The sequence below is a fragment of the Ranitomeya variabilis genome, chromosome 6 (genome assembly GCF_051348905.1).
Source record: "Ranitomeya variabilis isolate aRanVar5 chromosome 6, aRanVar5.hap1, whole genome shotgun sequence".
NCBI lineage: Eukaryota > Metazoa > Chordata > Amphibia > Anura > Dendrobatidae > Ranitomeya > Ranitomeya variabilis.
In genome coordinates this window covers 202,162,897-202,180,761 of record NC_135237.1, presented here as the reverse complement: position 1 = coordinate 202,180,761, position 17,865 = coordinate 202,162,897, and the positions used below count along the sequence as shown (strand labels likewise).

Sequence of the window (17,865 nt, the reverse complement as noted above, 5' to 3'; positions counted from 1 at the left end):
TTGGGGCCCGGTACTGCTAGCTGCACAGAGAAAAACACCAGCCAATGTGTCAGTGGGGTTCAGCACCGCCAGCTGTTCCCCTGCTGTGCAGCCGGCAACGTGTCCTGCAACTGCCACGCAGGCACAACAGACCCAAAAGCTGCCGCCAGTGCAGGCTTCGGCCTACACTCTGCTCCATCTCCTCCTCCTGCTCACCCCGGGCTCCAACACCGCCAGTTGGGGCCCGGTACTGCTAGCTGCACAGAGAAAAACACCAGCCAATGTGTCAGTGGGGTTCAGCACCGCCAGCTGTTCCCCTGCTGTGCAGCCGGCATCGTGTCCTGCAAAAGCCACGCAGACACAAGAACTGAAATTGAAGGGAACCTGTCCCCCCTCCCCCAGGCGTTTGTACATTTTAAAGGCCACCTTGTACAGCGGTAATGCTGCATGTGTGCAAGGTGGCTCATAAACGTATTCTCCTCGCACATGTGGAACTGAAAACACGTCTAAAATGTGTCCTCTGTGTGACCATTTAACCGTCCCGGTGGTGTGACTTTCCTTTGTAATGACACGCTGCAACCCCCTTGGTAGCGCTGCCCGTCTTCTGGCATCATTGTTTGGCTGCCTGCGCCTCTGCGGCCGCCCTGACCCACACAACGCCCCTCGTTGTCTTAGTTATTGGGACTGCGAGGGTGTGATTGATGGGCATGATCAGTGCATCAGTTCGCCTGTCCCTCATCTCCTTCCGCCTTCTGCGGACTGTGCGGCTTCATGGCCGTGGCATGCGATAAGGGATCAGATGACGCCGCACAGTCTGAAGCGGGTGTAAGGACCCGAGTGTGAGAGGCGAACATATGTGCTGCGCCAGGCCCTGAATCCCAGCCCCGCAGTGTTTTAACAATGTTAAGACACTGCGGGGCTGGGATTCATGGTCATCGCGAACCGCACCGGCCGACATTAAATGATGCCAGAACATGGGCAGCGCTAACAGCGCTAGGCCAGGGGATAACACGACAGCGCAGACTCCTGTACAGCAAATAACAACGCTCAGGAGGCTGCACCCAGCACCAAGGTGGGATTCTTGACATCTGTGCTGCGTCTCATTACAAAGGGAACTCGCGCCTCCAACACAGTTTGACTGTATAAAGGGCTAAATGTTATACGTGTTTCATTCAGCGTGTGCAAGGAGCGAAATTAAAAGAGCAACCTTTGACTTGTGCAGCACTACTGCTGCATAAGCTGTGGCTCTTCTACTTTGTAACCCCTGAGGGGGGGTTAAAGGTTACCTTTGAAATTGGTTCAATTAGGCTTCGGCCTACACTCTGCTCCCCCTGCAGAGCCCTGGGCTCCAACACCGCCAGTTGGGGCCCGGTACTGCTAGCTGCACAGAGAAAAACACCAGCCAATGTGTCAGTGGGGTTCAGCACCGCCAGCTGTTCCCCTGCTGTGCAGCCGGCAACGTGTCCTGCAACTGCCACGCAGGCACAACAGACCCAAAAGCTGCCGCCAGTGCAGGCTTCGGCCTACACTCTGCTCCATCTCCTCCTCCTGCTCACCCCGGGCTCCAACACCGCCAGTTGGGGCCCGGTACTGCTAGCTGCACAGAGAAAAACACCAGCCAATGTGTCAGTGGGGTTCAGCACCGCCAGCTGTTCCCCTGCTGTGCAGCCGGCATCGTGTCCTGCAAAAGCCACGCAGACACAAGAACTGAAATTGAAGGGAACCTGTCCCCCCTCCCCCAGGCGTTTGTACGTTTTAAAGGCCACCTTGTACAGCGGTAATGCTGCATGTGTGCAAGGTGGCTCATAAACGTATTCTCCTCGCACATGTGGAACTGAAAACACGTCTAAAATGTGTCCTCTGTGTGACCATTTAACCGTCCCGGTGGTGTGACTTTCCTTTGTAATGACACGCTGCAACCCCCTTGGTAGCACTGCCCGTCTTCTGGCATCATTGTTTGGCTGCCTGCGCCTCTGCGGCCGCCCTGACCCACACAACGCCCCTCGTTGTCTTAGTTATTGGGACTGCGAGGGTGTGATTGATGGGCATGATCAGTGCATCAGTTCGCCTGTCCCTCATCTCCTTCCGCCTTCTGCGGACTGTGCGGCTTCATGGCCGTGGCATGCGATAAGGGATCAGATGACGCCGCACAGTCTGAAGCGGGTGTAAGGACCCGAGTGTGAGAGGAGAACATATGTGCTGCGCCAGGCCCTGAATCCCAGCCCCGCAGTGTTTTAACAATGTTAAGACACTGCGGGGCTGGGATTCATGGTCATCGCGAACCGCACCGGCCGACATTAAATGATGCCAGAACATGGGCAGCGCTAACAGCGCTAGGCCAGGGGATAACACGACAGCGCAGACTCCTGTACAGCAAATAACAACGCTCAGGAGGCTGCACCCAGCACCAAGGTGGGATTCTTGACATCTGTGCTGCGTCTCATTACAAAGGGAACTCGCGCCTCCAACACAGTTTGACTGTATAAAGGGCTAAATGTTATACGTGTTTCATTCAGCGTGTGCAAGGAGCGAAATTAAAAGAGCAACCTTTGACTTGTGCAGCACTACTGCTGCATAAGCTGTGGCTCTTCTACTTTGTAACCCCTGAGGGGGGGTTAAAGGTTACCTTTGAAATTGGTTCAATTAGGCTTCGGCCTACACTCTGCTCCCCCTGCAGAGCCCTGGGCTCCAACACCGCCAGTTGGGGCCCGGTACTGCTAGCTGCACAGAGAAAAACACCAGCCAATGTGTCAGTGGGGTTCAGCACCGCCAGCTGTTCCCCTGCTGTGCAGCCGGCAACGTGTCCTGCAACTGCCACGCAGGCACAACAGACCCAAAAGCTGCCGCCAGTGCAGGCTTCGGCCTACACTCTGCTCCATCTCCTCCTCCTGCTCACCCCGGGCTCCAACACCGCCAGTTGGGGCCCGGTACTGCTAGCTGCACAGAGAAAAACACCAGCCAATGTGTCAGTGGGGTTCAGCACCGCCAGCTGTTCCCCTGCTGTGCAGCCGGCATCGTGTCCTGCAAAAGCCACGCAGACACAAGAACTGAAATTGAAGGGAACCTGTCCCCCCTCCCCCAGGCGTTTGTACATTTTAAAGGCCACCTTGTACAGCGGTAATGCTGCATGTGTGCAAGGTGGCTCATAAACGTATTCTCCTCGCACATGTGGAACTGAAAACACGTCTAAAATGTGTCCTCTGTGTGACCATTTAACCGTCCCGGTGGTGTGACTTTCCTTTGTAATGACACGCTGCAACCCCCTTGGTAGCGCTGCCCGTCTTCTGGCATCATTGTTTGGCTGCCTGCGCCTCTGCGGCCGCCCTGACCCACACAACGCCCCTCGTTGTCTTAGTTATTGGGACTGCGAGGGTGTGATTGATGGGCATGATCAGTGCATCAGTTCGCCTGTCCCTCATCTCCTTCCGCCTTCTGCGGACTGTGCGGCTTCATGGCCGTGGCATGCGATAAGGGATCAGATGACGCCGCACAGTCTGAAGCGGGTGTAAGGACCCGAGTGTGAGAGGCGAACATATGTGCTGCGCCAGGCCCTGAATCCCAGCCCCGCAGTGTTTTAACAATGTTAAGACACTGCGGGGCTGGGATTCATGGTCATCGCGAACCGCACCGGCCGACATTAAATGATGCCAGAACATGGGCAGCGCTAACAGCGCTAGGCCAGGGGATAACACGACAGCGCAGACTCCTGTACAGCAAATAACAACGCTCAGGAGGCTGCACCCAGCACCAAGGTGGGATTCTTGACATCTGTGCTGCGTCTCATTACAAAGGGAACTCGCGCCTCCAACACAGTTTGACTGTATAAAGGGCTAAATGTTATACGTGTTTCATTCAGCGTGTGCAAGGAGCGAAATTAAAAGAGCAACCTTTGACTTGTGCAGCACTACTGCTGCATAAGCTGTGGCTCTTCTACTTTGTAACCCCTGAGGGGGGGTTAAAGGTTACCTTTGAAATTGGTTCAATTAGGCTTCGGCCTACACTCTGCTCCCCCTGCAGAGCCCTGGGCTCCAACACCGCCAGTTGGGGCCCGGTACTGCTAGCTGCACAGAGAAAAACACCAGCCAATGTGTCATTGGGGTTCAGCACCGCCAGCTGTTCCCCTGCTGTGCAGCCGGCAACGTGTCCTGCAACTGCCACGCAGGCACAACAGACCCAAAAGCTGCCGCCAGTGCAGGCTTCGGCCTACACTCTGCTCCATCTCCTCCTCCTGCTCACCCCGGGCTCCAACACCGCCAGTTGGGGCCCGGTACTGCTAGCTGCACAGAGAAAAACACCAGCCAATGTGTCAGTGGGGTTCAGCACCGCCAGCTGTTCCCCTGCTGTGCAGCCGGCATCGTGTCCTGCAAAAGCCACGCAGACACTTGCTCTTGTACCTTCTGCTCCCCATCCTGGTTCCAGTACCGTCAGCTGGTTCCGGGCAGAGCCTTTGGCTTAGGTGCCTCCCTCTGGGTATCCGAGTTCCACCAACGTCAGGTGGTCCTTGGTAGTGCTTTCAGGCACGGGTACCTCCTGCTTAGTAACCGGGTTCCAGTAACGTCAGCTGGTCCTCGGTAGTTCCATTGGCTCTTGGACCTTCGGCTACCCATCCGGGTTCCAGCACCGTCAGCTGGTTCTCGGCACTGTCTTTTGCTCTTGTACCTTCTGCTCCCCATCCTGGTTCCAGTACCGTCAGCTGGTTCCGGGCAGAGCCTTTGGCTTAGGTGCCTCCCTCTGGGTATCTGAGTTCCACCAACGTCAGGTGGTCCTTGGTAGTGCTTTCAGGCACGGGTACCTCCTGCTTAGTAACCGGGTTCCAGTAACGTCAGCTGGTCCTCGGTAGTTCCATTGGCTCTTGGACCTTCGGGTAGCCATCCGAGTTCCAGTTCCATCAGCTGGTTCTCGGCATTTTCTCAGCCTTCTTGTACCTTCTGCTACATTTCCAAGTTCAAGAGACTAAACACGATGACCCGGAAGAACACCCCTAAGATGACGACGACACCAGAGACGACAACCACCGTGATGACGACGACCCTGGAGACGATGACCCTGAAGACCACCGTGATGACGACGACCCCGGAGACGACGACCCTGAAGACCACCCCGATGACGACGACCCCGGAGACGACGACCCTGGAGACGACGACGACCTGGAAGACCGAGAAGCAGAAGAACAAGAGGCTGCAGAACAAAGAGCAGAAGAACATGAAGCATAACACTAAATATCAGAGCAAAAAATATTATCTAAATTATAAGCAGAAGACGACTAAGCAGTGTATGGGGGTGAGTCCGTTCCTCCTCGTGGTGCCCCTGGATAAAGCCTGATGCTGCAGGCCAAACTGAACGCGGACAAATGTAACTGTTTTGTGACAGGCAGAACGGAAGGTGTAATCTTCAAACTTTTATAGATAACAACTACGGGAATGCCTGTCACAAATAAGAATATGATGAAGAAGTAGAATATGATGAAGATAATAGTAAAATAAAAAGAATATGAACAATGTAACCCAAAAAATAATAGGTAGAAGATGAAGAAGAAGATGAATAAGGTGAAGAAGTTGATGTCAAAGAAGCTGATGATGAGGATAATGAAGAAGAAAGCGTGGGAGAAGTAAAAAAGAAGGTGAAGGGCGTTGAAGTAGTGAAACATCAATATGTGACATAAAAAAAAAAAAAATTAACATAGTCAAATTCTTTCTAACGCCGAACGTCATAAAAAAAAAAAAAAAATCCTGCTATTCTATTACATTGGGCTAAACCTCTGTGCCTTTAATGTCTCCGCCACGTCCCCCAATACATCCTACATTATTCTTAGTTGTTTTCCTTCATGTAGAATGAACCTACAAGTGTATAAAGGGTTTATTTTAATTCCGATATTTTCGTCCCATTGACTTGCATTGGGATCCGGTATCGGTATCGGATTGGATCCGATATTTTGACGGTATCGGCCGATACTTTCCGATACCGATACTTTCCGATATCGGAAAGTATCGCTCAACCTCACGGCTTGTGATTGGTCGCTGAAGGGTAATAATGGTCTTTACCTGAGGAAAGGAGGGAACTGGTTGTATAACATAATAGTAGCTGCACATTGTTATGTATATTTGTCATTCATATCACCCACTTGAACTTAGGTATTCTAATGTAATACCTAAAAGAAATGGTTCCTTTATCTTCATACACACTTTGCCATACATATTCCCTGAGATGGGCAGTCATTTTGCGCACCTCACAGTGCATGCATGGTGCTCCTTTAGGCCAGTCTCACACGTCCAGATAATTCCGGTACCGGAAACAATCGGTACCGCAATTATCCATGTCCGAGTGCCCCTACGTTTCTGGTGTACATCAGTGTGGCACACGTGTGCCGCCCGTGTGCCCACTGGGTACCACACGCACCGTGCTGGGTACCACACGTACCAGCATCTGGTGCTGAATCCGCGAGTCATATCTTCCCTGCAGCAGTGTTTGCTGCATAGAAGATATGAATAATAGTGTTTAAAAGAAAGATCTATCTGTCCCCCGCCCCCTGTGCGCCCCCCCACCCCCTGTGCGCCCCCCCCGCTGTTCTGAAAATACTCACCCGCCTCCCTCGTTGGCTGTCGCTGCTTCCTGTCCTGGCCGCACCTTCTACTGTATGCGGTCACGTGAAGCCGCTCATTTGCAGTCATGAATAGGCGGCTCCACCCCTATGGGAGGTGGAGCCACATATTCATGACTCTAATCGGTGGCCCCACGTGACCGCATACAGTAGAAGGTGCGGCCAGGACAGGACAATGCGAGGGAGGCGGATGAGTATTTTCAGAACAGCGGGGGGCGCACAGGGGGTGGGAGGGCGGGGGACAGATAGATCTTTCTTTTAAACACTATTATTCATATCTTCTATGCAGCAAACGCTGCTGCAGGGAAGATATGAATGGCGGCTTCAGCATCATGTGGGGGGGACAGCGCTTACTGTAGCGCTGTCTCCTGCATGACACATGTCCGTGTGTGGTCCGTGTTTTACACGGACCCATTGACTTTAATGGGTCCGTGTAATACATGCGCTCCCACGAACACTGACATGTCACCGTGTTTGGCACACGGAGACACGGTCCGCAAAAAATCAATGACATCTGCACAGATGCATTGATTTTAATGGGTCTACGTGTGTCAGTGTCTCCGGTACGTGAGGAAACTGTCACCTCACGTACCGGAGCCACTGATGTGTGAAACCGGCCTTAGGCTGTGTGCACACGTTACTGATTTTTCGCGTTTTTTTGCCATAAAAATGCTATAAAACCGCAAAAAAAGCATACAATATGCATCCCATCATTTAGAATGAATTTTGCATGTTTTGTGCACATGATGCGTTTTTTTCCGTGAAAAAACGCATCGCGGTAAAAAATGCAGCATGTTCACTAATTTTGAGGTTTTTTTTGCGGATTTCCCACTATAATAAGCATTGGGAAATGTCCGGAAAAAAAACTCATCAAAAACGCACCAAAAACGCATATGACCTGGAGCGTGGGAAAAAGTTCCCAGGCTGCAGTTCATGAGAACATCCAGCAGGGGCGCATCACCGCGACTGAAGGAAATGTAGGTCAATGACCTACATTTCCTTCATTCGCCGGGGAATTACAAGCCCGAGCACAGCTGCATTTGCAGGGCTCCTGCTTGTAAATTATTTTAACCCCTTCAGATGGATTACCTCGTGGGACGTGACGGGTCAGCAGAAGGTATGTATATTGTGGGTTTATTGTTTTGCCAAGCGAGGGTCTGCAAATGGATTGAGAGAGCAATAAAATATTAAAACAACCGCTGTGTTTATTTCATTAAAATACTTTTAAGTCATGTGTGTGTGTGTTTTTTAACCCTTTCAGACAATTGGATTAATAATGGATAGGTGTCATAATTGACGCCTCTCCATTATTAATCTGGCTTAATGTCACCTTACATTAGCAAGGTGGCATTAACCCTTCATTACCCCATATCCCACTGCTACATGGGAGTGGGAAGAGAGTGGCCAAGTGCCAGAATAGGCGCATCTTCCAGATGTGCCTTTTCTGGGGTGGCTGGGGGCAGATGTTTTTAGCCACGGGGGGGCCAATAACCATGGACCCTCTCCTGGCTATTAATATCTGCCCTCAGTCACTGGCTTTACCACTCTGGCGGAGAAAATTGCGCGGGAGCCCACGCCAATTTTTTCCGCCATTTAACCCTTTATTTTAGCAGCTACAGCGCTGAAATTTTGCACATACACACTACTAACATTAGTAGTGTGGAATATGCAAAAAAAAGGGGATATGAGATGGTTTACTGTATGTAAACCATGTCTCATATCCTGTCGGGTTTAGGCAGGAGAAATGAAAAGCCGGCAATTGAATTACCGACTTTTCACTAACACCGCTGCGTATTTCTCGCAAGTCACACTGCTGGTCCGTGTGGAATCCGTATTTTTCTCGCCCCCATAGACTTTCATTGGCGATTTTTTTGCGCAATACGCTGACAAACGCAGCATGCTGCGATTTTCTGCGGCCGTAGAACGCCGTATATTACGGATCCGTAATATACGGCTGATAGGACGAGACCCATTGAGAAGCATTGTGCCGTATGTTATGCGAGTTTGACGCACATAGTTTCTGCGCTCTTACGTCCGTAAAACTCGCATGTGTGACGCCGGCCTCACAATTGACAAGCCAGGGGCTCATGTGTTTTGGAGAGTCAGGAGAGAAGACTGTCAGCCAGACTAACATTTGGCCAACAGCTAAGATATATTGGCACCTTAAAACAGATATTTACAAGTTGGAATAAATGGCAGAATAAGCTCAATATTCTGGATGCATAGTTGGCTAAAGAGGCAAAAAAGGATTTTTTGTGATTTGTTAGAAGCTGTCATGGAATTTCTACTGCTACTAATGTAGAAACATTGTAGCTTATTGCTCTGCTCTTCTCTATTATTGTTATCCCAAGTCAGTTTTTAGTAGGTTTCTCCTGATTCACTCATTCAAACACAAAAGAAGACAGAATGCATGGTCTTACATAAAATTTAGGACAATCCTTTCTAATTAGCATGTTCTGTATAGTATAATTCAATACTTGAAAGGAGCATTATTAAAAGTGAACCTGTCTCCTCCAAAACCTCAGAGAAAATAAAGCTACAGCGTGTGAAATAAATATTGAACACGTCACCAATTTTCTCAGTAATTATTTTTCTAAAGGTGCTATTAACATGAAATTCTCACTAGATGTTGGTAACAACCCATCCAATCCACACAGGCAAAGACATTAAATCATAGGTGCCCACACATTAGGTTATGTAATAATGAGCACTGACACAGGGAAAAAGTATATAACACACTTACTGAAATTTATTTAATACTTAAGCCTTTATTGGTGATAACCGCTTCAAGACACCTCCTATATGGAGAAGCTAACTGCATACATTGCTCAGGTGTGATTTTGTCCCATTGTTGCCCACAAACACTCTTCAAATCCTAAACGTTCTTTTGGCTCCTTTTATGAACTCTGAGATTTAGGTGCCGTATTTCACTCGCTGTATATTACCCCAGCAGCTGCCCGCTTCCAGTCATTGAGGCGATGTAGGGAGTAGTTACAGTCACAGTGCTGTAATTCCCTCTGGCACACTGATTAACAGCCAGTTCTGCAGCATTGATGTGCTGTCCACCACACTTCATCTCAGTTGACCTCACTGGCAAACATTACTAAAATCGTGTGTTTTTTTCCGGCTGAAATTAGTTTTTTTTTTTAAGTCCGACCACTGCAGATGTAAATTTTTATGTTCCTTATGACAAACCGTCATGGTGTACCCTAGAAATTAGTAAATTGAATCATATTTGCAGGTGGCAATTCTTTATTGTAAGAGTAGTGAGACTATGGAACACTCTGCCACATGATGCTGTAATGGTTGATTCACTACAAAAGGACAAGCAAGACCTGGATCCCTTTGATACAAATTATAACTTTACGGGTTATGGATATTAGATTCTGTGATGGGACATCGATGTAGGTAACTAGTCTGATTGCTGTTTATGGAGTTGAAAAGGAATTATTCCCCTAATATGCATGCAGCTATTAATGTCTGCCCCATTGAGTTTTTTCCTTCCTCTGAATCAACATATGAGCTTATAGGCTGACCTTGATGGACTTATGTGTATCTTCAACCTTAACCTATGATACTATGAAGGTCTTTATGTGCTATATTATTATCATGCTTACAGATAACTGCTCTTCTTTTGTTTTTACTAGAAGCACTATTGTCCTTGTCCTCCTGGTGCTCTGCATATGCTTCCTGGTGGCTTGTATTATGTACCTACATGTCACACGAGTGCAGGTAAATATATTGTTGGAACTTTTGTGTTAGAGACTCTAGAAAGAAAACAGTCCCTCCATAGGATTATCGTTAAAGTTTCCTTTCAGTGCTGGACACAAATCCCAACAAGTCCAATGTCTACATTAAGTTTCTTCTCACATGCCAAAAAACACGCTAATAGATCCATTTTGAATTTACATTGTGAACCCCAGTGGGAAAGGGACTTTTCTGTGAACAGAGCTGCAGCATATGTTGCTGCCATATAAATAAATAAAGTAATAGATATCCTAAATACAGTAAGTTTTTCCGTCAATGAGTCATCCCTTAGAGTGGTATTGTTTCTAAGCATACAGGTGATGAACTGTAAATGTCCACAGTCAGAATGCCACTTAACGTATATCGCCTCACATACCTAGACATCAGGAAAATGCTTGTCTTTTTGCCATGGAACGTATGCCACTTAAATGGAGCTTCACAGGGGATTGATGCTGCCTGAAGCAGTTAGACAGTCGAGATGAATGTGCCTCATTTGTTCCAGCGGTGATGGCACTCACTCTCCCCAGGGCTCCCTTTCAGTTATTGTTATATGTGACCCCAGCGCCCAGTCAGCACTGGCGTCACTGTCCCCACCTTCGAGCAAATCATACATGGAGAGGAAATCCAGGCTGCAGCTGCTTTCTCACTTCCTCTTCATGTCGAAATTCAACAGGAGGTGGGACAGTGACGCCAGCGCTGATTGGGCACTGGGGTCATGTATTACATCAACCGAAAGGGAGCCCTGGGGAGAGTGAGTGCCAACACTGCAGGAATGGCACTGGCACGGGAGGTATGTATAAGCTTTTTTTATTTTATCGGGGCCAAACGTGGAGTATGAGAAGACGTCCAAGTAGTGGACAACTTCGTTAACGAACAGTAATACTTTACTCTCTGGCTTTCCCCTGGAGACTTTGGAGTACAAACCCGTTACCTTAGATATCATGGTCTCCTCTAATGCAATCCACATATAGTTATCCTTAACATATCCCATATCTCCTTGGGGGGGCAGGAAGGCATATTATGGATGGCATTGTTAGCCTTAAAAAGATTCTTCACTTGCTCTCATTTATTCAATGTTTATCCACATGATATAAGAAGCTTAAGCTTCCACTTCACGTAAGGAAATATTTTCTTTTCAGTGTAGTGCAGCGGTGTCCACGCTGTGCAGTGATGAGGCAGTGACCCAGCCAAGTTCAAAACAAAACGTGTTTAATGTCCAAACTCATACAGTATCCTTTGGATCGCAGCCGTGAAACAAGACAGTCCATAAATGCGTCTGGTTATCAAGGGCATCTGCACCACCGTATCATGCTGTGGAGTTCCAGGAGTTCGCTCTGCTTGGCTCTGTGTTCCCTCACACAGGCTGGGCTTTTGCAGAGCCGTCTGCTCGGCTCTCTGCAAATGCCCCACACTGACATACCCAATCCTCTGCTACAAGGGTTCTTACAAGGGAACCTGTGGCCATAGGCCACATGAAAAACCCAGCCCGGGGAGGAAACAGACCTTCCCACTACCTTCCTGTAAACCATTTAAAAAATAAAAGCCCTTGACAGGTTTTCCTAAATCCGCCTTGGACAAATAGCTTGCCCAAGCCAACACTCACTTTTATTCTGCATTGCAACGACATCTATGCCTGTGAATGCAATGCACTCCCACGGCCTCAATATGCTTCCTGGGGGACACATAGCGACCCCCGCATATGACCCTAGTCATTGCCTCAGACAGACAACTTCAATGCTTATTATTCCCTCAGCTGTGTAATAGAGGGCATATTGGATAGAGTGGCCAACAAAACCTGGCCCAAAAGAAAAGACTGCTTTCACATTTAAACAAAAAGTTGCTTACTCACATAGCAGAAAAACAAGAAAGTTCACAGTATTAAAGCGACTTCCACTTTCTGAGTGTCAGCGGTGGATGCAACAGTGGGAAGGGGTTGCCAATCTGATGTACAGGGAGGCATAACGAATACATACCGGATGCACATTCTATACTTGTTGGCTGTCCTCCGAGTCTGTCTGCTAAAACCTGCTAACATTGTCAGTGAAAAAACTAAGGCACGTATTCGTACGTATATATATATATATATATATATATGTTTTAGACACTTGCTTTGGCATCTCGGACAGTTTTTAAAGATTTATTAATATGGTGCGCTGTTATTTCAGTACAAAACTTTGATGTAAAGTAAGCCAGTCAACAAAAGAGAAGAACATCTAACAGAACAGAAGAACATCTCACATATCTAGCAGGGTGTGCCAAGTTTATCACACAGCATGCATTACTGATCAATTCAGCATAGTGTCTGCCTGGCCCATTTGGTTTTATGCCATTAGGCACACAAAGAAAAAGATTTTTCTATAACTATATAACTGTAGAAAAAAACACAAGGGCCGCACATCCAAAACAGTTTATCTCATGGTACTGTGTAGGTATAACATAGCTTTGTTGCAATTATATTGATGTGAGTCACATATTCATAACATTACTGTAGCCATATGTTCCATGAAAAATGTGGATATTTATGACATGTATAAGCTATGATATGTGGCCATGACATAGGGTATAGTATCTAAAGTGTTTTCTACAGTTTGGGAAGTTGCTGGTAAATGTCACCCGAAAGATGAATAATATTCTCTTTTAATGTTTGACCTTTTAGTGGTGAAATATAATCTGTGTAAAAGTAAGTGGCTAGATAAACATCTACAATAGAGAAGAAACTAAACTGAACTTATATTATATAACATAACTATTTGATTTCATCTAATTACTAATGCCAATAACCAAGTATAATCAACAATTTTGTAAATTAACTATTTAAGTATTTAAGCAGCTCTGTAAATTTCACATGCTTACAAATAAATTAAATTAATTCAATCCAATATTGCACCCAGCGGGTAAGGAAAGGGTGAATCAAACACCCGAAAACCCCGCCCATATGACCCAAAACTGGTCAAGTTCAGGTGACAGGTTCCTTTTAAATAGCGCAATTGCCAGTGCACTGGCTTCTGTCGTCCCCTTGAGGCTCAATTGTGAGGGGCCCTTGTGTGGTAATTGCAGCCAGGTGCCTCAAGTCATGTAAAGAGTCAAAAATAAAAAAAAGTTAACAATCTGAAAAAAATACAAAAGTTCACGTCTCCCACTTTTGCTCCATTATAATAAAGAAAAAGAAAGCATAAGCATATTTGGATATTGCCACACCTGTAAAAGTTGTATCTTTTAGGGCATGTGCATACGGTCAGTAAACATTGCGGATTGGACGCTGCTCAAGTACCCAACCCGCAGTGACCAGATTTTACAGCATAGTGCACAGACGCCCACGGAGACAGACATGCGGCTCCTCTCTCCAGACCTCAGTATGTCTATTTCTCTTGCGGAGACGGGAGCCTCCGCAAGATAAATTTAACCCATAAAATGTATTGCGTGCAGTGATTCCGCATGGTTCAGTGTACACATGTGGATTCACCTGTGTTCAATAGCTGGCAGTGCTTTGGACACAGCGGACATGTGCTGCGTCCAAAGCGCTGCCAATTCCTGAACATCTGCACATACCCTAAAAATATAAAATTAATTAAACTCAACTGTACACGCCATAATGAAAAAAATGTAAATGCCAGAATCTCGATTTAAAAATTGCAATAAAAATAGATCAAAACATTGCATATACCCCAAAAGGTAGTAATACAAACACAGACCAGCCAAGCAAATAACAAGCCCTCACACAGCTCCTTCAGCAGAAAAATAAATCAAGTATTGGTCACAGAACATGTTGACATATGCAGCATTTCAATCCCGAAATGAAGTAGCGGAAGGCACTCACCATCCCTAACTTGTCCTTTTATCCGGATATCACATTAAATCAAACAGGTCTAGTACGATTTCCACTGTTTGTCTTCCTGCTGTGATGTAATGTGATATCCGAATAAAAGGACAAGTTTGGGACGATGAGTGCCTTCCGCTACTTCATTTCGGGATTGGACATTTGCTTTTACGCTTTACATGGAATTGCAACCAATTTCCCGGAGCCGATGCCGTTTGTTGATCCTGGAGTAATGCAGCTGTGCTGTCGGTTCTGCTTGCTGTGTGATATGCAGCATTCCAATATGCGGTATATCTTCCCCCAATCCGAGTTGTATGAGAGAAATTGTTATATTAACCTACGAGGCGGTCCGGTCTGATGGGCGTCACTGGTATTTTAGTGCGCATGCATCGGGGCTCTTTGGCATTTTCCTTTGCATGCACACTTCAGTACTTTTCTCTGCCCTCGACAGAGCAGAGAGAGGTACGTATGCGCAGGAGCACGGTGCTGGACATTGTGTGGATGGCATATACTGTATATTGCATATTAGAATGCTGTATATCAGGGTTTACAGGTACTGGCCCTACCTCACATGGGACAAACTTGGTGACAGGTTCCCTTTATTAAAAAAGAAAAACATGTTTGGTATCACTGCAATCGTACTGACATGGAAAATTGTGTAGCAATGTTATTTATTTACTGCATAATAAACATTCTAAAAACAGAACCCAAAAACTTTGATTTTTTTCCCGTCATTTTCCAGTGCCTTTTATGGTATAAATAATAATAATGGAGTCATTCAACAACAACTCATTACACAGAATCCAAGCTTATAAATATATAAAAAAGTAATGGCTCTTGGAAGAAGGGAATAAAAAGTAGAAGTGCAAAAACAACAAACTTTCATTATTTCCATGTGCATTACAGTCTGTAGACATGGCACAGAATAAAATCATTACACCTATATAGTGCTTATTTTTATCTTTTGCTTTTTTGTGGTTTTTCTTTTTTTTTGCAAATGGCATTGACTAATTAACCACATTTTATCTTGCAGTGCTTCCCAGGGTGCCTAACAATACAAATACGAACCATTTTATGTATTTTCATAGTAGTATTAATTTACTCTGTGGCACAAGGATATGTGGTGAGTATTTGAATGTATCTATAGACAGAAAATAAGCCTTTCTGTCATGAACCGGGGTTGTTTGGCCAGCCCCGTTTCTTTTCTGAAGGGGATTTTTTATATCCCACTTGCCAGTTACGATTTAGAACTTGCAGCTCTCTGACGCACCCCTTACCCTCAGGTCAGTCAGGGAACTGCACCTAGGATAATTAGTCGCCAGAAAGGCTGCCTGCTATGTACTGGCTGTGGGGCACACACTGCAGCGAGGGTGATATAATTATTCCAAGCCGCAGCCGAGCAATACACTTATAAACCCAGTTCCGTCGCTGCCAGCTTTACCCAACAAGATCAATACAGTCTGCTGCCACCAGCTCCTATTTCTTAATCAATAACGGGTAAGGAGTCAACCCAATTAATAGCGTAATTTACTTCAGAGGACGTGAAAGTATGTTATAGAGCAAGGAGAAACGAAGCTAGTAATTTTATATATTTTACTCCAAAAGTTAGGCAGTGTTTACAAAAGTATAAAAGATATAACAACATGAGACAATTATGTATATAAAGACAATTACAAAATAAAAACGGATTAAAGGAAGAAAATAGACTTACAGTTCTTTCATATCATGGCTGACCATGCGGCTGGGAGGGATAGGGAAGCATATGTCCCAGTGTATCACAGATGTGTCTCTCAGCTAGCTTCCTGGGCAAAGACTAGTGAAAAATGAGCTCCCACTCACTTATACCCCCTGCTTGTGACATCACTGAGTGGGCGGAGCTATGGATTCCACTCCCCTTTCCAGAGAGACTCAAAACTTTATTAAAACTCGTATTCATCCTAGCGTGCGCTGAGAATCTCGTAGAGTGACGACAAGCGTATTGCATGTCTTCTCACGAGGTTAGCTTCCATTTAAGTCTACAGATGGGGTAGTAGCTGGGTGACCCGGTTAAGTAGTAATCCATTTCTCCATTTCTGCTAGGCGCTGCACTTAGAAAACACACTTGTGTATAACCCTATTGTTGCACATCCCAAACATGTAACTTCATTTCTCTGTCACTCATTGGGGTCAAGTTATGCCCTACTATTAAGTTTGTACATGAACAAAAGAGCTCATGTTACCATAGCTGCCTTTAGCCAGCTTAAAGCCATAAACTACTCAGTGGAGCTGCTGCACGCTGGTATCAAGTTGCACAAAGTGTGTAGTGAGAAGAGTTTCCTATGCAACTGGAAAGGGGAGTGGGTGACAGAGCCCACAGCGTGTCTCTGGAAAGCCATGGAACCTTCTGGAAGTAAACTCAGAATATGGCATATTTATATTATCTTGACACTTTCTAAGAGACTTTTACATCTGAAAGTAATGTAATTTTCTCCTGAATGACTACTATATTATGATATAGATCAGTACTATAAACTGACTGACACCATTTTGCATGAAATAAACCTATTGTAAGTACACGTCATGTTAGTGCTATATGCTTTTACATGTCTTAATTAATTATATTCCTTTCTTTTCAGGTTGGCTGCATGCCTTGGTCATGGAGTGCAAATTCCAGCAGCTCCATTATGATTATGTCTCCAAATGGAGAAAATAAAACAATGGAGGAACGCCCATGTGACACAGCTCACTATGCTTTTTTGTCATGTGTGGTGGGCACGTTAACATTGGCAATTTTTTTACGCATTTCTTCATTGCCAAAAATGATTTTACTTCTTATTGTTACTGTTTTATACATAGTAATTTTGGAACTCAGTGGATACAGAAAAGCATCAGGGTAAGAAAGATTAAATGTACTTGCTAATCATATACCCGAAAGTTCTGGTTTTTTTTTAGTGACCAAGCTCATAACTGTTAGATAGTGCATACAATCAACACCACTTTTAGGGCAATGCTTCTTCAAATCTCCCAACCTTCCCAGATTCAACAGGACTGTCCCACCACGTGAGGGCTGTGTCCCAACTTGTAATGATCACCACCTCTTTTCTTTCTGACGTCTTCATCATAGCTTCTCCTCTGCAAACAGGGCCACATCTCTGCTTGTATATTAGCTAACTTAAACTATTCCCTTCTACTCAGGCATCCCTGAGTCTCAAATTTGCGACACAACGTTCTCAGGTCAGAGATCTAGCTACAATGATGCGGATAGGAGAATTTGTTAATCTTTAGCTGTATTGCAGGCAGTGAACCCAGAAGCAAATTATACATGTACAGTGCCTTGCGACAGTATTCAGCCCCCTGGAACTTTTCAACCTTTCCCTACATATCATGCTTCAAACAGAAAGATACCAAATGTAAATTTTTGGTGAAGAATCAACAACAAGTGCAACACAATTGTGAAGTTTAACAAAATTTATTGGTTATTTTAATTTTTTGTGGAAATTCAAAAACTGAAAAGTGGGGCGTGCAATATTATTCATCCCCTTTACTTTCAGTGCAGCAAACTCACTCCAGAAGTTCACTGTGGATCTCTGAATGATCCAATGTTGTCCTAAATGCCTACTGATGATAAATATAATCCACCTGTGAGTAATCAAGTCTCCGTATAAATGCACCTGCTCTGTGATAGTCTCAGGGTTCTGTTTGAAGCACAGAAAGAATCATGAAGACCAAGAAACACAACAGGCAG

The 17,865-nt window shown here is 45.8% G+C and overlaps 1 protein-coding gene across 1 annotated transcript in view; it reads left to right on the top strand.

The window, feature by feature from the left end:
• Positions 1–17,865, top strand: part of ADCY1 (adenylate cyclase 1) — an 839,277-nt gene that overhangs the window by 684,985 nt on the left and 136,427 nt on the right. The window contains exons 11-13 of the mRNA XM_077269394.1: positions 10,225–10,309; positions 15,175–15,264; positions 16,757–17,013. Coding sequence (XP_077125509.1) covers positions 10,225–10,309; positions 15,175–15,264; positions 16,757–17,013 — 432 coding nt within the window. The remainder of the gene's footprint in view (positions 1–10,224; positions 10,310–15,174; positions 15,265–16,756; positions 17,014–17,865) is intronic.